The sequence below is a fragment of the Nanorana parkeri genome, unplaced genomic scaffold (genome assembly GCF_000935625.1).
Source record: "Nanorana parkeri isolate BGI_ZX_2015 unplaced genomic scaffold, ASM93562v1 scaffold153, whole genome shotgun sequence".
Classification (NCBI taxonomy): Eukaryota; Metazoa; Chordata; class Amphibia; order Anura; family Dicroglossidae; genus Nanorana; species Nanorana parkeri.
The window spans coordinates 343,138-363,229 of record NW_017306421.1 but is presented as its reverse complement, the minus strand read 5'-3'; the positions used below and the strand labels follow the sequence as shown (position 1 = coordinate 363,229).

The 20,092-nt window shown below is 42.9% G+C and overlaps 2 protein-coding genes across 2 annotated transcripts in view; one reads left to right on the top strand and one right to left on the bottom strand.

Moving 5' to 3' along the window:
* Positions 1-1,934, top strand: part of CDC42BPG (CDC42 binding protein kinase gamma) — a 110,438-nt gene extending 108,504 nt beyond the window's left edge. The window contains exon 37 of the mRNA XM_018554317.1: positions 1,617-1,934. Within this exon, the coding sequence (XP_018409819.1) occupies positions 1,617-1,664 (48 nt within the window). The 3' untranslated portion in view covers positions 1,665-1,934. The remainder of the gene's footprint in view (positions 1-1,616) is intronic.
* Positions 1,935-4,732: 2,798 nt separating this feature from the next.
* SCYL1 (SCY1 like pseudokinase 1) overlaps positions 4,733-20,092 on the bottom strand; it is a 34,929-nt gene continuing 19,569 nt past the window's right edge. Inside the window, exons 10-18 of the mRNA XM_018554324.1 lie at positions 19,479-19,634; positions 14,500-14,688; positions 14,325-14,400; positions 14,010-14,210; positions 13,358-13,488; positions 10,925-11,179; positions 8,594-8,675; positions 4,914-5,077; positions 4,733-4,742 (exon numbers count right to left, since the gene is read on the bottom strand). Coding sequence (XP_018409826.1) covers positions 4,953-5,077; positions 8,594-8,675; positions 10,925-11,179; positions 13,358-13,488; positions 14,010-14,210; positions 14,325-14,400; positions 14,500-14,688; positions 19,479-19,634 — 1,215 coding nt within the window. The 3' untranslated portion in view covers positions 4,733-4,742; positions 4,914-4,952. The remainder of the gene's footprint in view (positions 4,743-4,913; positions 5,078-8,593; positions 8,676-10,924; positions 11,180-13,357; positions 13,489-14,009; positions 14,211-14,324; positions 14,401-14,499; positions 14,689-19,478; positions 19,635-20,092) is intronic.

Below are 20,092 nucleotides of genomic sequence, written 5' to 3'. Positions count from 1 at the left end.
TCTGTGTCGGGGGGGGGGGGGGGGGGGATGGAGGCAGCTTATATTCTTAAGGGGGCTGCTATTCAATTTTCTATGTGCCTAGTGACCATTTCTATTGTGGGCAGCAGTATAACCCTATGTTTCTTAATATAGAACTGTCCCTCAATGATCCTTGAGGAGAAGATTTTATAGTGAGTACCAATATCCTATTTTCCCCACAAACAGTGGATGTCATTTACATTTTTTTTGTTAAATCAGAAGTAAGGTGATTGGAAAAAGTCCCTTGGAGCTTGTAGCCATAATGTTCTAGTCTGCAGAGCATATTAGCACATTATGGCAGACTTACCTGTTAAAAGCAACCCCCCCCACCCCCACCCCTGCACTTCTCCCTAGTTAGTCCCGGTCTTCTTCCTGGTTCTGATTCTTCAGCTGCTTGACAGGCCAAACTCCCATTATGTAAGTCCTGTGTATGCTGTATCTGTGCGGCTCAGTATACAGGAAAAAAAAATTGACAGACAGCGGAGGACTTTTATGGCATAAAAAAAACCTGGTCAGTATTTATTTATTTTAAACTTCAATTCCACTAACTTTTGTAGTTTAGGCCTAAGCAGGGCTGACATGCAAATTGTAGGAGTTTCCCAATTTTCAATCTCTTCTGAAAACGTGCAGCATGCTATAAGAAGGAACGATATTACTAATGGTCTATTTTTAGCATACATGAGTTATGTCCAGGGTATATTACTACTGTATGTGAATGGATGAACTGTGCAGGAGGTGCAATCCAACAATGCTAGCTTTGTTCATGAGGAAAACATGGTGGAACAGGTTTCAGTGCAGTCTTCTTGTAAAGCAAATCTATCACCAATAAAACAAAACAAAAAAACCCACAACTATCGGGTATAAAGTGCAGGAACATGTACTAGACTGCTCATACCTGCAGCAGCCTGAAAGCACTGCCATTATGTTCCAGCGCTTGGCTGTTCAGATGAAGATAAACTCTGGCACTTCTTGGGGATTTTGAAGCGTATCTGCCCCCAGGATTAAGGTGTAAGAAAGAGAGGGTGTATCTTGCTGCACTCCTTACCGGATCAGTGAATGCCCTGTGTACACAGGTGGGTGCTCGTAGTGACCACGGATGGTGCCGTGAACATACAAAGATCAAGGATGTCACCAGCACACCGATTCAAGTGATCATCAAAAGTCCGTTTTAATGAAGAATTGCCATTCAATTTGCAAGTGAAGGGGACCTCTTGAGCGCTTTCGGGGCTTGAAAGTGCTTGCAAATTGAATTGCAATTCTTCATTAAAATCCAGACTTTTAATGATCACTTTATTCAATGTGCTGGTGACGTCCTTGATATTTGTAAGGTGTAGGGAAGTCTCAGAGGCTTCTGCAGGGCTTTTCTGGTTTGAGTATGAATGTCTGAGTTACTGGCCCAGAAGCATGCAGTAAGTAAAGTGAGAAGTCTTGTGGTCTGCATGCTGGTTCCTGGGAAGTGATTAACGCATTAGCAAAACAAGGCAACCAGAGAATTGGCATTTTCAGAAATAGAGCTTCATTAATGCAGCCAACATATTTCCTTGGCACAGGTTTCCTTTACTTTGGAAAGTCATTGATCACCTCTTCTTTTTTTGCAGATCTCGGACCACACCAGCCTTTTAAACCTGTCTAACACTTCATCCTAAAACGATTAGTCTACTCCTGTATCCAGTGAGGTCCGTTCTAGTCACTGCCAAATCCAGGAGAAGCATGCCTGATCTATATGCCAAACCACGGACAAAGGACGTCCAACCCAAACCATGCTGGATGTGACCGTGGAAGATCCTGCATGTAAACTCAGAACAGATGTCTTAAAGAAGTGGTGCCAAGTACTACAGATGTGTCATCACTGAAGAGCTTTATTTTATAGTGACTGTTTTATACATGTAATTATTGTTAAATTTTATAAAGTCCGACTCTTCCTGGGGCTTTCATTTTACATGGAGGAACTCCACATCAAGCCTTCTAAATAAGGGATAACCCAGCAAGTATTGTAATTACTTTTTAGAAATTCACCCGTTAACTAATATCCCCTTTTCCTCTCTGACTTAAGTTTTTAAACGTTATTACTTCCTACCTATCCCAGCAAAAATGGAACTATACTTTCATTTGCCTTATAATAATCCAGGTCTTTGTTAATGTCCAACACCAGCCATTGGTTTCTGTGTGGATACAGTGAGGAAGGGTTAGACAGCAACAGGAGGGTCAGCCATTCCCCACGGTGTCCAAAACCTTTGAAGAGAGTTTTTGCTGGAGTTGGTGTTAATATTGTGTGTTTCTGATACCAAAGTTCTTCTGCTTGGAAGAAATGATTGACTGTAAATAAGATGGCCAAAGCAAGCTTCAGTGTAACTGAGAATGTGCTTGTTCCAGCCCATCATGCAAATCAGTGTCTTGGAATAACTGAACAGCAACATGCGTATGGTTTTTGTGGACTTTATTATATTATGTACACGGAAAAACAGAAGCAGTAAATAAATTCTGACTTGGAAAATGTCCTTTTCCTTCTTAGCTGTGAAGATACAGCATTGTATTTAAGATAAAAATGTATACACCATAAATATTATGAAATCTCTGACCACGTCCATTTATTTCCAGAAAATGTCACAGCTTTCACGTTCTATTTCCTGTCAAACATACAGAAGCATATCAGTTAGAAATGGAGGCAACTAAAAGTGACACTACCTTCAAGAGTTAAATCTTAAACATTCAAGTATCTTATTAACAAAAATGTGTATCACTCGGCTGTAGATCCTCAAATCATCTCTGCTATGGTGCTGACACTGTCCTTCCTTCTGGAGGGGGGCTACTTTTGTTCACCATGATCCCTGTATGTGTTGTGAGCTTGGAGCGGTGACTACTTTACATTTAGTTTGTATTGAAGGCACCCCAATGCACCTTCCCATGTTGTGTGCTGGCCAAATTTTCTGCAGGAGTGATTTGTAGTCTGTTGTGGTGCATTAGAATGGCCATTCAACACTACGCACATCATTGCATTGCAACAGACTACCCTGGCGTGACTGGGCCCATACTGTCACTATCATCACTCCTCTGCATGTTTTATGAAATACAGATGCATTTTTCCTATAGTACTATTTATTCCTATGAAAGACGTGTTGTTCTGGAAACCACACCAATATGCAGCATTTTGGGGTTAAAATGTCATAAAAATGTGCAACAGGTTACGTGAGGCACAACAGTACGCAGATCTTAACTTTGCTCAGTCAGAGTAGCTATGTCTGCTCTCCAACAAACCTAAGAGGTGCCCAAACTGCATTGTATACCTGGACAATGCCGAAGTGCAGAGGCTCCCAAGGTGCTAATGAGAGGAAGATATTTGCTGTCGGATCTGATTTAGAGTAAGCATGTCACTATGAAGCACAGTATATAATCTGGTTGATGTAGACACCAGCCTGTGCACTAAAACAATCTATTTTACCATGCGGGCTGTTTTTGTGTGCCGACAGAGGGGGTGGTGTCTTGTGCTGTTACAATTTTAAGATGGTTTACATTTTTTTTTTTATATAAACTTTATTGAAATGTCACAGTGACGTTTCATGTGTGACCAGTGCTTACATGAGGGCTGTCTGCATTTTTCACACCAGAACCCATTTCATGGCAGCTTTGTGTTGTGAACAGGTCACCCAGAAAACGGTCTCCTATGTGCCCTTGCAGTGATTGGCATTGCCAGTGAAGAAAAATGCTAGTCACTGCCCGTGGTGTGAACGAGCCACTAAGCATTGTTTACACATGCTTCAGCTTGCATTAGAGCAGTGTGTACAAACTTTGTTAGCGCCTTTAAAGTACCATTCAGATCCAGTTTGGTAATTTCATACACAGATCCTAATGGAAGTGCTGATTGCCACTTAACAAGCTGCTAGCAGTCTGTGTCACCATTACTTGAAGCTTCTTGATGTCTGCTGAAGCCAGCTTGGAGGTTGTTTAATGTGATTGTTTTACAAATCTTAATGATGGTGCAGACTAACAGCGCCTTCTCCTAGTGTGGTAACGTTTATTAGATAGAGCAATACAAATGACATAAAAGCTACTCCCATGGAGGTATATTGGAATAGAGTACAAAGCAGGTCCTGGCTAGCCAGCCTGTCTGCTCTGCACTCTATTGCTTATTCCAATATACCTCCATGGGAGTAGCTTTTATGTCATTTGTATTGCTCTATCTAATAAACGTTAACACACTAGGAGAAGGCGCTGTTAGTCTATTTTTTTTACATGTGTTGTGAGGGTACTTCCCAGTGGTCTTGAAGATGGCAGCCTCTCTCCCCCAACATTTTGAAGTTGAAGAAACCCTTTATGCTGAGCGCTGTGGTGTATATAGTGTTTTTTTGGGGCTCCATTAAGATTTGCATTTAATATTCCCAAACGGAAAAGCTGCTGGAAGCTTGCTGTACACACACGGCTCTTATACAAGCTACAGTCCATATGAACGAGGCCAGGGGTATACGTTTAATGCAAGTATATATCTTCCTGGTGCAGGAGTTTAAAATTAGTGATTCACCTGCAGTGAATATTTCATGGCTTTATAAATATGTTCCTTTTAGTGTGTGTCAATTGTAGACCATTAACAATAGTACAAGATGTGGTTAGTTGGGCAGATTCGGCTGTGAGCCAGTCAGTGCACACAGATGCTGGCAATCTTGAACTTAAACATTCTGTTAGTCCATAGATAGGATTTCCCAGTGAATGTATTGTGCCACTTCTGCTTTCTTCTTTACAATGGACTGACTGCCTAAGGAATCCTATGTGCCCAATGGACTGACTGCCTAAGGAATCCTATGTGCCCATTGAAATGAACTCTATAACTCATTTAGTTCTCTGTCTGTACACACAGCAGCACATATTGTCTGACACAAATACAGAAGCACCATTGTACATACCTCCATCTCTTGATATCGCCTGCTGACCCCTCTGCTCTCCTAATCCAGCTTCCGTACTCCCAGTTTTAGGGGTCCCTTGGCCGCTCTCCTTTCTGCTCTTTTTGCTTCTATCTCTCGTTGTCGTTCTTCTCTTTTCTTTCTTGCTATTTCAGCTTTGCTCAGACCTGTCGTGTGACAATGACCACACTTGGGTTACAATACATAACACAATAGAGCGTACCACACACCACAAAAAAAAAATTAGCAGCTTTTTTTTTTTTCTTGTCCATTGAGGCACACAGGAAGTCTATTACCTTCAAGTTATATTGCCACCTAGAGAAGGATTGGGCGTGTACCTACATGCTTCCAGGTTCATCTCTGGGGTACAGGGGTTCTCTAGGGCAGTGGTGGCGAACCTTGGCACTCCAGCTGTGCCAAAACTACAAATCCCAACATGCATCTGCCTCTGGAAGTTATGCCCGTGGCTGTCAGAGCCTTGCAATGCCTCATGGGACTTGTAGTTCCAAAACAGCTGGAGTGCCAAGGTTCGCCACCACTGCTCTAGGGGAAGCACTAGATGCCCTGGTGGCTCCATGGGATTTGTACAGCCTGATGTATTGCTTTCCTCCTCTGAAGCTTGCAGCTGAGCCTGGACCAGCATCATTAAGAGTCGGGTCTTGTCATCTTGTTTCAGAGACCACTGGCCTCTCATTCCTTGATTAAGACAATTGTACAGGGAGTCTCCTCCCCCTGATCTTTCCCTATGACTCCGAGACCTGATTCTGGTTCTCTCTGCATATCGGATACTGCTATTTAAAACCATTCGAGACATTGCCCTCTCTACTCTCACCCACATTGTGGTATTCCTTATAGCCATTAAAAGGATTTACTTTTTGTAATCTGGGATGGACCCTGTAAAGATGCAACCGATTCTCATTCCCCCAGCTCTAGGTGGCTCAGACAGACATTCAACCAAGCTTATTGTCTCCAGGTTCAGCCATTTCCTGTCAAGATGCACTCCTACTAGATTTGTGAATTCTAGGGATTTACAGCATCAAGAAACTGTTTCCCAGATCTGCAAAGCTGCCACCTGGTCTTCTGTTCATAAGTTCTACCAGGTGGACATTGCAGCCTTATCTGATGCCATCTTTGGGTGTAAGGTCCTTCAGGTGGCTCTTTGAGTCCCTCAATGGTGGAGTAAGAATAAGATTTTTGTACTCGCCAAATATATCCTTCTCTTGGAGTCTATTGAAGAACACTGTTACCCTCCCTTTGTATTTATGAACATGTTTTGCTACCAAATGAGGCACGCTGGTACTATAAGGGGAGTTATACTGGCCTATAGATTTTTTTTTGTTTGCCAGTGTCAAACTCCTGTAGGTGGCAGTATAACCCAAAAGGTGAAAGCCGCCTATGTTCCTCATTGGACTTTTTTTAAAGTAATCTGTCAGCCATTTAGCAAGTACAGACATTTTAGTTGTTCCTGTGAAATAAATACCTTGTCGGTAAAAGACGCTACTGCCTTGGCAACAGGCTTGAAAAAGTGTATTTAGTCAAACAGCTTAACCTCCCTGACCGTATGATTATTAAGGCCTTGTTCACACCAAATGCAGAGCAGATCCGCTCAGGTTTCTGCACGTGCAGTAGGTTGTGCCGCGTTTTTGATGCGTTCCGGGCCATTTTTTAACATGGGCTTTTAGTGCGTTCCAGGCATTTGCAGATCCAGAGCAGGTATAATAGGGCCTGCTGCAGTTTTTTCACCTGCTCTGGATCTGCACGCTGCGGTGTGAACTGGAGCAAAAAATACCATAGGAATACATTGGACGCAGTTTTGATCCGGTCTGCAACTGCTCTGCGCTGCGCTTGGTGTGAACAAGGCCTCAGGAATTTAGCATCCCAAAGCGGTACATTGTTTTTCATGGCAATTTGTTGTTTTATATTGTAGGCCTGTAATTCTTAGGAATAACTCACCTAAAGCTGCCCAAACAAGAGTCCAGTAGACATCCCAGGTATGAGAAAGTTTGAAACACGAAATTAAAAAATTATAATAATAATTTAAAAAATGGTCCAGTAAATGGGAATTCTGGGGGCGCTGCCTGACCCGTACCACAGTCAAAGTACCAAGTTCACACATCACTGAGCTCGGTCGCAGAATCGTCGCTGTTTTAGGTCAAAAGCGGTTTTAGACCAGGTAGAAAACAGCGATAGTAAATTAGCATCACTTGCAGAATTGAGCGATAGCGATTCGTTGGGAAATTCGTCATCAGACACTGAAAGTGAAAGACAACGAAGTGATGCTAATTTACCATCGCTGTTTTCTACCTGGGCTAAAACCGCTTTTGACCCAAAGGGACGCTTTTCCGATGCCATGGACGTTTACAAGTTTCCAGACAGAAAGAACAGCAAAAGTGCAGGCTGGGCACTGGACAAAGCTCTAGGGACAAAATTGAAGTGAAATGATTTGATACATAAGTGTAATTTTGTTGTATTGTGTTTGTTGTATTGTGTTTGTTGTATTGTGTTGTGTGTAAATGTCATTTTTCACTTTTGAATTTCCCGCCGGCTCCGCCCCCCGCTGTGACGCCTGAAAACGAAAGTAAAAGTCAGATGCCGGCATCGGCCAGCCGTGTACATCAGAGGACACCGCAGGGACAAGTAATTGTTGTATTGTGTTTGTTGTATTGTGTTTGTTGTATTGTGTTGTGTGTAAATGTCATTTTTCACTTTTGAATTTCCCGCCGGCTCCGCCCCCCGCTGTGACGCCTGAAAACGAAAGTAAAAGTCAGATGCCGGCATCGGCCAGCCGTGTACATCAGAGGACACCGCAGGGACAAGTAAGTGACACTTTTCTGTGCAATCCTGAGTCTGGCTCTGGGTTACCGCTCCTGGTAGTGAAAGTTAACCCCGAACCACACTCGGGAATACTGCCAGGGAGGTTAATACACAAACACTATGTACAGTGATCGTTTGCCTTTATAATGTACATAGCAATGCTTCCTGAAGAATCTACAGGACCATTTCTGAACATTCAGTAGTTTGACATGGACATCTCTGCTAATCTGTCCACATATGACAAGTCACTTCTACTGACAAGTACTATGAAAACCAAGAAGAAAAGAGAAACTTTTGGCTTTCCAATGCTATTTTGGGGACGCAGTTGAACAGACCATAAACCCCTTAAAAGATATCCAACATGAACCACTGCATATACACAGCTAACTAGCTTTGTTGTTTTGCACTTTACTCTGTGAAAGGAAGAAAAAAAAAAAAGGATTTGTTCAAAGAGATCTATAATAATATATTGCGGTCACCATTAGGCCGAATAAGGTAAAATAACATATATATTTTTTTTTCCCTGTGATCAGTTTCTCAAAACCACAACTTTCTGCCTTCTGGGATGATTTCTGTACGATCATTCACATACAAGGACAGTAACACATGATGTCATAGGATCACTATCACCTGAGGTAGAGTTTGGAGCAACTGATTTTGGAAATTCATAACCGGGACAATCTCGGAATATGGAGTTGAGGACTACCCAATGATGTTTTTAGCATAGATCTAGTGAGGAAAAAATACAAAACAAAACCGGCTGCGGACGTCCCATCTAATCAGCTTTCAGATGTCATTTTCCAACACAAATTCTAAAAAGGAGGTTAAAACCAGTTTGCTTGTCACTGCATTGCACTACTTTATCTCACCTTGATCTGCTTCCACCGATTCCCAGTTGTCATCTCCCCCCCAGTCTCCACATCCATCCGAATTGCAACTTTCATCCTGTTTCTGCACAAAAACAAAATGTGTGATCAGTATACATTCCAAAAAGCTGGCACCGTAACACTCAATATACAATACTAGGGGTCGGCCCATAATCACAATGAGTGCACCCGTATTCATCTTACCCCATACTGCCAATATTGAAAGGAAAGCAGCAGGGCCCCAGCCTGTGTCCTGTGTGCCTCCTCCTGCAGAGTGATCTCCCCTCCCGCTGCCTGTCACGATACTTCAGGCCTGGTTCACATATGGCCAGCCCAGGACCTTGCGTACATGCACATTCGCTGCATGGATTGCTGGGCGCATTTGGGGTGCCATTAGAAGAGAATGGCACTGCAAGTACGGATTGCGTGTTTCCGCACACATCGCCATGCGGTCTCGGAACACTGAGATGTAAACCGGGCCTAAGGGAAAGCGGCCAGCAGCAAGTCCCCAGAGCGATCTCCTCCCCCATTGCCTGTCACATAATTCCTGCAGGCGTGGAGATGGAGATGGAGGCAGAAGTGCACAGAGAGCAGAGCCATCAGCCAGACACAAGGGACAGCTACACGAGCTAAATAATTATGACATTGTAGATGTAATCCTTCCGGCATCTAGGTGCAAAAAGTGCCCACTTTAAGATTACAGACTGAACCTTCACCTTTAGCACTCTCTTCAGTACCTCCACTTCTCCCTTTCTGTGCCTCCGCACAAACTAGCAAAACTACCTCAGGCCCATTGGGATCTCAGGATCCTTGTTCTATCTCATGTGCAGGCCTGGCCTTCAAAGCCACAGCCCAACCTGTCCTAGATTCTCTCTCACAGAGTAGTTGTCTCTTTCAGACATACAAGTCCTACAGTTTGTCTTGGTATCCAATAGATCTAATCACCCCTGTCCCTTTCCAGAGGGATCATCTGACTTTTGTGGTCAGTTAGTACGCTTACAGATTGATCACCATCCTCCCAGGACTCTAACTTTCGAGTCTTGGCCCTGCACCTTGAGTTTTCTGCCGGGTGCTGGCCACAGGGTTTGGCATCCACATTGTGGGACACTCAGACAACCTTCTATGGAGAAAATGGTCCCTAGTGGAAAATGTATACTTGATGGTTCAAACTTTTCATGATTTGGCTTGATCTTATTTTGTTCTAAAGCTGTGTTGAAAGCTTTTCATCGTCTGCAGGCAGCTTCAACCTTTTGCCCCTTGTTCAGGAAGTTATCAGTTTCTCAGCTGTTGCAGGAGAATTGTGGGTTAAGAAGTCCTGCACAACAATACACTTCAGCCTGCTCTAAGACCACCTCAGTCCTTTCCTACGCTGTAGCGAATCAAATTTCTAAACTGCCCAACCTTGAGGAACAGAAAGTGCCTGACCTGATGATTCAGGGGCTGGCGAAGATTTTTCTTTCTACTTTCTAATGTTCATGTTATAAGGGAACTAGGGATGCACCAATACCAGTTTTTCCCAGTACTCGCCGATACCGAATACCGATACCGGAAATCCAATTATGGAAGCCAGGTGGCGTGTAATGACTCGCCACTTGGCTTCCTGAATAGCTGGGAAGCAGAGCGGCGTGTAAAGACTCGCCACCCGGCTTCCCGATTAACAGGGAAGCCGTCTCCGTGCTTCTCGAAGCATGGAGCCGAATTTCTGGCCTATCAGGAAGCTGGGTGCCGTGTAATGACGCCAATGTTCCAGATTGGCCGGGAAGCCGGCTCCGTGCTCCCTCGTCACTTGTGTCCATCAGGCATGAGCACCTGAGAGGCCTGTTAACACCAAGATTTGGTTAGTATGGTTCAGCTGAGGCGGTGAACTACAGTATATGTCCAGGTGCAGCAAGTCAAAAGGTGGTACCTAGTGAAATGTATATCCAGTTCAGCCCGGGTACAACCCTGGAAGAGCCATGTAGAAACACCTCCAAAAAAATAAAGAAGACTCAATAGCCGTAGGCAGAACAAAAACACAAGTCCTTACTGTTGTGGCTGTCTTTTTTTTCAAGGAATGGGGATCCAATACATTCTGCAACCCCCTAAATGGCACTAGTCTGCCTGAATGTCTTTCAGGACTACGGTAAACAATTCTATGAAATGAGTCAATGACAAATAATTGTAAAGTGCGATATATACAAAAATGAAATGCACAGACTAAAGTACTATCACTAAAATGCGTAAAACAAAGTAAGCTTTCTATAAGTACAACTGAATATTGGAGCTCTAGAACATTTCTCAATTCTATATGCACATGGTGAAACGTTAATCAATTGTTTAGTAGGATTCAATTACCTGGTTAGTTTTCTCTGATGCCACCGCAAAGAAATCCACTTGTGTCCCACCACCAACACTGTCCCAATTGTATTCACTGGCTGCTCTTGTGCCGTCTGGAGGGGAGAAGGTAGATGATGTTCGGCTTTTAGAATTGGAGACGGGCTGCAAAGCATCTTCCCAGCCCCAATTTTCTTCAGCAGCAGATGTCCTGGTATCGGTAAGCCTCTGGTCACTCACAGTACTTGGTTTAGATTTGGAAGAAGAATAAACAGCCTAAAGGAGGAAGCAATCCAACTATTACATTCCGTATTTATATTTAGTGAAAACACATTCTAGGCAAAATTCAATGTCATTTTAATCTGATTTGGGGGAGTGCCCATTCACACGTGCTGCTGAAGTGCAAAAGCAGAAGGATATCTGACACTGTCTGATGCATGCGGTTATATTATTACAACTGCTGTTGCCTATGAGATGTGTATAGACAACATTTCAAAGGACATATTTCAGGTGTTAGGATCCATAGGAAAAGGGTTAGAGAGGGGTTAGGTGTAGGAGCTGAGCTGTTGTTACAGTGATCTCCTATAGAGAACTAGAAGGCAGTGAGAGCAGTCAAACGTTGTGTGTTACAATGGGAGCTGAAGCTGTTGTATAGGACTGGACACCAATTGGCAGTAACAGCAGATTTTATAAAATAGTCGCTTGAAGAACTTTTCTACCAAAACTAACAGAAGAGGCAGAAACATCAACGTTATAAAATCTTGCACAAGTGTGAACTGAAAACCAGGTTGCATCTTTACAAATTTGGGTAAGTGAAGCCTGATTATGAAAAGCCCAAGAAGTACGAATCGCTCTAGTAGCAAGTACGAATCGCTCTAGTAGCAAGTACGAATCGCTCTAGTAGCAAGTACGAATCGCTCTAGTAGCAAGTACGAATCGCTCTAGTAGCAAGTACGAATCGCTCTAGTTATCCCGCAACTCATAAGCTTGAACGACAACCGAACAAAGCCACTCAGAATTTGTGGATCTACAAGTTGACCCTTACTAGGACCTTCTAGTGGGACAAATAAAGAATCCCAACATCTAAAAGGAAGCTGTGACTGAAAGATAAACTTGAACAGCCCGCACAACATTCAAATAATAAAGAGAAATTTCCTTAGGATTATCAGGAGCTGGACTAAGTGAAGATAAAACCATGTCTTCAAGGAGATGAAAGTCCGAAACCGCCTTGGGTAAAAAGACAAAGCAGACAACTCAGAGAACCTTCCAGCCACACCCTGCAAGGCCAATCTGGGGCAACAAAAATGACTAGAACTCCTTTGCATTCTATTATTATTACACAGGATTTATATAGCGCCAACAGTTTGCGCAGCGCTTTACATTATAAGGAAGACATTACAATCACAATTCAAGACAAGATGGTGAGGAGGGCCCTGCCACTGAGGGCTTACAGTCTAAAATGGAGGGGGAAGTGATACATGAGGTAGATTTGTGGGGATGAATTGTTTGAGAACGTGATGGTTCTATCCCGCTAAGCAGATGAGGTAATAGCATCAGAGGAGGAAAGAAATACATCAAAGTGCACTGATCCCATGGAGCTACCAAGGCATCCACTGCCTCTGCCTGGATCCCTCGCTCTGGATATAAATCTGTCCAACATTCTTGTTGTGGCGAAAAAAGCTGGAAGATCCGCGTGCGGCGTTCCCTAGTGCTGACAATTTTTGAAACACCTCTGGATGACTATACCGCTCGTCCTGATCCAGACATTATCTGCTGAGAAAATTCACCTTCCAGTTTCCGACTCCTGGGATGTGCACCTCCTGCGGCACTGTCTGACAATCTGAAGGACACCCGGACAGAAGATGGGTCCAGTGGAACAATGCCAGACAAACTGCCTTCAACTCCAAGACATTGTTCAGGAGCTTGGAATCCTCTGGAGGTCAACGACCCCGCAGCGACAGATGATCCAAGAGATCGCCCCATCCCACAAGAGTGGTGTCCGTCATGACAAACCTCCAAGTTAGTAAAAGAAGCGACTTCTCCGTAAATGCAGGGGGATATCAACAACCACAACAGATCCCCAGATAATACCGGCCTGACTGTAATAAAGGAAGTGATAACCATGGGAACTTCAGACCACCGCAGGACGAATCACAAGTACTGCTTCCGAACAACTGCAGAAACTTCCAGGTTTAACTTATCCGGGATGAATCTCTCAGTTTTATCAGCTAGCTAGAAAAACTTCCAGGATTGAATTATATCCGGCACGAATCAACTAGCAGCCTTTGATAGCAGAATCTCAACAAAGAAACAAAACAAAATTAAAATAATAAACCAGAACAGAAGGACGCATCAATTCTCCTGAGGACATCAAGTGCCTGGCAGGTGTTGGGTGGGAGGGGTTATGTCCTTGAAGCATTTTATGACCGAAGCATTTTAAATATGACCCCTTACCTCCAGGCTTCCCCAGTCTTCATCATCCCATCGGTCCAATGTGTTATCATCAACCTCATTGTCATCTTCTTCACACTCATAGTGAGGCGCTGAGGATAACGCAGCAGGAGGTGCCGATGCAGGAACGGCATCTAAAATCAACACAGGAAAGCATATATTACCTTATTTGGCTATTGCAGTGAATATTAGCGGATATTACTAAAAAGACTGGAAAAACATTGGGCTAAATCTTGATTTCTGCTGCAAATTGCAGATGAGTCAGAATTTGGTAAACACAGCATGAATCTATGGATCCATCTTCATTTCAGTCAACAATCCAGGCTGAAGGTGGCAGGCTTATAGTGGAACTCCAAGAAAAAAAACACGTATTTTGGTATAGCAATAGGTCTGGAAACAACTAATGGGTCAGCTGACAGTAAACCTGATAAAATCTGTCTGATGCCAGTGATTCCTTACAAATTGGAAATCTCAAATATTTTATCAGCACACAAACTGGCTGCTTACACAGTAGATTACAAATACATCGTCATGACAGAGTAATCATCTTCCTCAAATATGCTATAACTACAAAGAGAAAGTCACTCTTGTGAGTACTGGCTGGAAAACCTGGGTGTGCCTTGGATAGGACATAGTAAGTGCATAGGACACTCACCTGGCTTGCTGGCCTCGGCTGGTACTGTTGTTGGGGGTACTGATGGTCCTTGTGCTGCTGTCTGCGCTGCTGTCGCATCCTGTCCTCCTGCCGCACTGGTCCGGATAAATTTGGAGGTCAAGGAGGAGACTCCAGTGACAGCCCAGCCAGCCCAGCCGCCGACAACACCTGGGTTTGCTGATGCCGCATGTACATCTTTTTCTGTGAACAGAGCCAGATACATATAAAACGCAAGATCCACTTTAAGGTAAGAGGTCCAATGTTTCTGGAGAGAAGGAAATGATAGTTTCCATTACCATGTACACCCTTGCTTACCGAGCTCTGCTAACTGTGCTGGATCCTCTGACACAGACTCTAGTTTATCCAGAAAGCTGCGTATTGTTTTGAATGCCTGTAGGTGAATACAAAAATATGGCATGGTGATATAGCGTGATATCCAGCTTCACCAGTGCTTTGTCATAATTAGTATAAAGAACATGCTTTCTCTCACCTGATCTCGGACACTCTTTTCTGGATCCATTGTTACACTACAGAGCACTGGTAGGATCTTCCCAGCACAGTCATTCATTGAGTAAAAGTTGTGTGTAGCAGCAAAACCAAGAACTCCAGCAGCTCGGGATGGGGAAAAGGGATCTTTTGTAGCTCTACTGAATGCTGATATCAGGACCCTCTGCCGTGTCTGTGACGAGAATATAATCTTAGCATGCCATATGTTTAATTGTATGTAGAGTCTTCAACTCTTTTGTTGTTTTTTTTGAAGATAGTCCATCTTCTTTTTAATACGCAGCATATATGCAATGACCTGATTCCAGTGTTTTAGTTATTAAAGTCTAGCGATATTAAAATGATGATTATGGGGTCAGGGCTTTTCCCCATAGTTCTTCTAAGGGTAACGGGAGGACACAAACTAGCATCCTCCCGTCACCTAAAGCTCAGTATACTGAGAGCTACAGCTCGCGGTATACTGAGACGCCACAGCCAGAACGGATCCCGACAATGCTGTCTGGATCCACCCAGCTGCGTGAGTGACAGCTGGCTCTGCCTGTCTAGAGGCAGAGCCAGCTGTACCCGCCCCCTCCCCCGTCCATTCCGCCAGTCAGCGCTGGAGGATCGGACAGGGGAGGGGGGAATCCCTGCAGGGATAGATCGAGAAGTGAGCGAGCGACGGTATGTGTTCGCTCACTTCCCGATCTACTGAGCCGACCTGTGATAGTCTCATTGTCACAGGTCGGCTCAGATTATGAGGTTGAGAGAAAATCACTTGCCTTATAATTTTCCTTTAAAGTAAACCTGTCAGCCATCTTAAGCTGTTAAAAGCTCAACAGCAGACACCACAAGATATCCCCTATTACCTTTACTAGCCTGTAACTCTCCTCAATGTGCATGTCCAATTTACGGTCACAATCTTCTAGGCTAATACCTGCCCACTGTCTGAATCCTAGCCAGCAAGAGCACCCTTAAAGAAGAAATATGGCAAAAAAGGGCAAATAAACATACTCTTTACCTTTACTCTATTAGCAGTATTCATTATTTACAAAGTCACAGCACATCGGAGATAAATCATCTCAAATCTCAGAAAACCGCCACTTTCAGCTCCTTTCCTGTTAGGGGCCGTAATAGTTAATGCAGCCTGCCCCCAGCTTTTCTTTCTAAAAGTAAATCTGCTGTGGCAGATCTAAGCGGGCACAGCTGTGTGGGTGGCTGGAGAGAAGAGCTTGTCACTGCACGTGGAGAAGGCGGGACAGAGGAAGGAGACGGGCAGGGAGGAGAAAGAAGCTAAACAGCAGCACATGCCTGGAAGGCTGGCACAAAGGACGTGGAGGTAGGGAGAGAGCTGAGGGGACCGAGCTGCTACACATGCCCATATATTAGTGGACGTGCAGCAGCTCACAAGAAGCGCCCTCAGTCAAACTGACGAGAGATCAGTGGGGAGGATCCCGACAGTATTGTCAGGATCTCTCCTCATTGCAGGGCTTAGCCACGCCCATCATCATTAATAACCAATTACAGGTTTAGGGTGCATTTTGGCTTAAAGGTGTAAATTACAATATTTACTCCTTTCACCTAGGGAATACAAAAATGAAGATAAGCCAGGACCCCATAGTTCTCCTTTAATCTCTACTGAAGTACTCTCATACTATGGAGGGATATTAGTTGGAGATGGCTTAGCCCAGAAGTCAGGCCTCCAGTAACAAAGTCAATATAAATCATAGAGGTGCAGAGAGGAGGCTTTTGGCACCAATAAAAAAGGTAATAGATGGATTCTTGTGGTATCAGCTCTTAAATACTTATATTTAAAGTTTATTTCCACTTTTGCAGCCAAACTGGGATCACACCTATTTCATATTTGTTCCATTCACATAACATTAAAAAAAATTGCTGCCTGTGTAAAACTTGCTCACTTCTCAAATACATTTTTTTCTCTGTATTGCATTTTCCTCTGGAATGCAAGTGGGGTGGGGAGGGTAATGTTTATGATAATTAACCCAGTCTGTAATGTGCCAGCAGATCTCATTATCAATTGTAAACTACATTTGAACACTGTCCTGTCCTAAAAAATGTTTAAACAGCCCCGATGCTGGCGACGTACACTGTACGTCGTCAGTCACGAAGGGGTTAACAATCTAGAAGCTTGGCTTCTTTCATTGTATGTTAATGAGGAGGAGCTCAGTCTTTCTATTAGGACAGTCAGTTTCCCGTTACTGAAATTCAGAGTAAAGCTTGCAAAGGCCTTCTAAATAGAGATATCTAAAAGGTAAGAAATATTTTTATTTTTTTTAAAGTGTTTCTCCCCTGGAGACATGCGCCACATATGGTGGACGTCTCTATTCGCCTCACGTTTCGGGACTAGAATTTATCGTCTACTATCCTGTCTATTTAACACACATATTCCTAAAGATCCCACACAGGCTCTGTTACACACCACAGTGCCTGGTGTCTGGCTCCCTAGCACATCAAATCTTTTTAGCAGCCAAATTGACCCTAGCAAGCAATTGGAAAAAAACACTCCTTCCTTATCACGAATTCACTCAGAGACTGGATAATATTATGATCAATGAAAGACTATCTGGTATTCTAACAGACACTCATACTAAGTTTTTAAAGGTTTGGGAGCCTTGGATTTCATATAAACACCCTGAATTAGATGTAGAAACCCTTAGACCTCTCTAGAGACTCCTTGGATGACGAGGGGCGAGGTGGGTGTCCCCACCCAGCCCCCCCCACCGCTCAACTGGTAATTTCCTACACCGATGGATTTACTATCTGCTTCTCCCTTTCCCCTCCTCTTCTTTCTTCTCATGCTTACTTTCTGTCAACCATAAGATATCCACATAGTGCCTGTAACCAATTTACACTTTATTATTCATGTTTTATTATTATGTGAATGTTTATGCACTGAACCCTATGTGAAATGTCCCATTCCATTTTGTGAAAACCCAATAAACACTTTGTTACAAACAAACAAAAAAAGTGTTTCTCAATATACTATGTGAATAGAAACGCATACCAAACATTGCGCGGGTTTTCTCAATTTTGCCTGCGAAAATGGAAATACACTTTAAATGGCTGATAGATTCCCTTTAGGCTGCCCATACATACACCAGCAGACTCAGCTGACTGCAGTGACTATTGGCTCGACAAACATTGGAGTTTATTTATAAATGTTTTCACAAAAGGTTGACACAACTTTCACCCAGGATCCAAACATTCTTCCAATTGAATCCAATTAGACAAATGTGATGATGTCAGCGGAAAGTTGTGTGAAAACATTTATAAATAGACCTCATTACGTTAATAGTAATAATTTGATTGAGAAATTGATGAATCAAACCCTTAAAATGTATTATACGTGTCATAACGGAAATATAAATACACATAATAGCATAGTAAAACCTTTACTTACAATGGGATTGAAGTAGGAAGCAATCTTGCCTAAACACACAGTTGTGTTGCACCGGATCGGCCCCTGATCGTCCCGTGCCTGAAGCCGAGCAAAATGCTTCATCAACTCCACATTTAAGTTGTTTTCATTTAGTTTAGGAGCCAGAAGCAACATGGACTAAATAAAGGGAAATAAGAATTAGCTTGAATGGATAATGTTACAACAACACAAGATATACGAGACGGGTAAAATCAAAAGTTAGCAATGCAGTCATTCTGCAATTAAATGTTTCCTCTGATAAAACATAATGCATGCAGCAATCATTGCACAGAACTAGCAGCCCCACTCAATTGATTTTCAGTTTAGTGTAGTAAGATATATGAAAGATGATTGACGCCATCTTCTAGTGTTTTGACTAATTTAAGAAAGGTCGAAGCCTCAACGCAATGAAAGACTGCAAGAGGATTTCATTAGGCAGTACAAATACGATTTTGTTCTTACCATAACATTTTTTTGTTGGAGTCTATTGAGGGACACAGCTCTGAAGAATTCTGGGACATAGGGTTATGCTGCTGCCACCAGGAGAAATGGACACAAGGCAAAAAAATTATGGTCAGTAATTGAAAAACTCACCTCTCCGCCGCCTTCCGGGTCTTCCGGGAGTCCCGGTGTCGTCACGGACATCGACGTCACCGGACTCCTTCCCTAAGTGGCTCCGTCGGCTAACGAAGGCAAGTTAGTAAGACTATCTGGTATTCTAACAGACACTCATACTAAGTTTTTAAAGGTTTGGGAGCCTTGGATTTCATATAAACACCCTGAATTAGATGTAGAAACCCTTAGACCTCTCTAGAGACTCCTTGGATGACGAGGGGCGAGGTGGGTGTCCCCACCCAGCCCCCCCCACCGCTCAACTGGTAATTTCCTACACCGATGGATTTACTATCTGCTTCTCCCTTTCCCCTCCTCTTCTTTCTTCTCATGCTTACTTTCTGTCAACCATAAGATATCCACATAGTGCCTGTAACCAATTTACACTTTATTATTCATGTTTTATTATTATGTGAATGTTTATGCACTGAACCCTATGTGAAATGTCCCATTCCATTTTGTGAAAACCCAATAAACACTTTGTTACAAACAAACAAAAAAAGTGTTTCTCAATATACTATGTGAATAGAAACGCATACCAAACATTGCGCGGGTTTTCTCAATTTTGCCTGCGAAAATGGAAATACACTTTAAATGGCTGATAGATTCCCTTTAGGCTGCCCATACATACACCAGCAGACTCAGCTGACTGCAGTGACTATTGGCTCGACAAACATTGGAGTTTATTTATAAATGTTTTCACAAAAGGTTGACACAACTTTCACCCAGGATCCAAACATTCTTCCAATTGAATCCAATTAGACAAATGTGATGATGTCAGCGGAAAGTTGTGTGAAAACATTTATAAATAGACCTCATTACGTTAATAGTAATAATTTGATTGAGAAATTGATGAATCAAACCCTTAAAATGTATTATACGTGTCATAACGGAAATATAAATACACATAATAGCATAGTAAAACCTTTACTTACAATGGGATTGAAGTAGGAAGCAATCTTGCCTAAACACACAGTTGTGTTGCACCGGATCGGCCCCTGATCGTCCCGTGCCTGAAGCCGAGCAAAATGCTTCATCAACTCCACATTTAAGTTGTTTTCATTTAGTTTAGGAGCCAGAAGCAACATGGACTAAATAAAGGGAAATAAGAATTAGCTTGAATGGATAATGTTACAACAACACAAGATATACGAGACGGGTAAAATCAAAAGTTAGCAATGCAGTCATTCTGCAATTAAATGTTTCCTCTGATAAAACATAATGCATGCAGCAATCATTGCACAGAACTAGCAGCCCCACTCAATTGATTTTCAGTTTAGTGTAGTAAGATATATGAAAGATGATTGACGCCATCTTCTAGTGTTTTGACTAATTTAAGAAAGGTCGAAGCCTCAACGCAATGAAAGACTGCAAGAGGATTTCATTAGGCAGTACAAATACGATTTTGTTCTTACCATAACATTTTTTTGTTGGAGTCTATTGAGGGACACAGCTCTGAAGAATTCTGGGACATAGGGTTATGCTGCTGCCACCAGGAGAAATGGACACAAGGCAAAAAAATTATGGTCAGTAATTGAAAAACTCACCT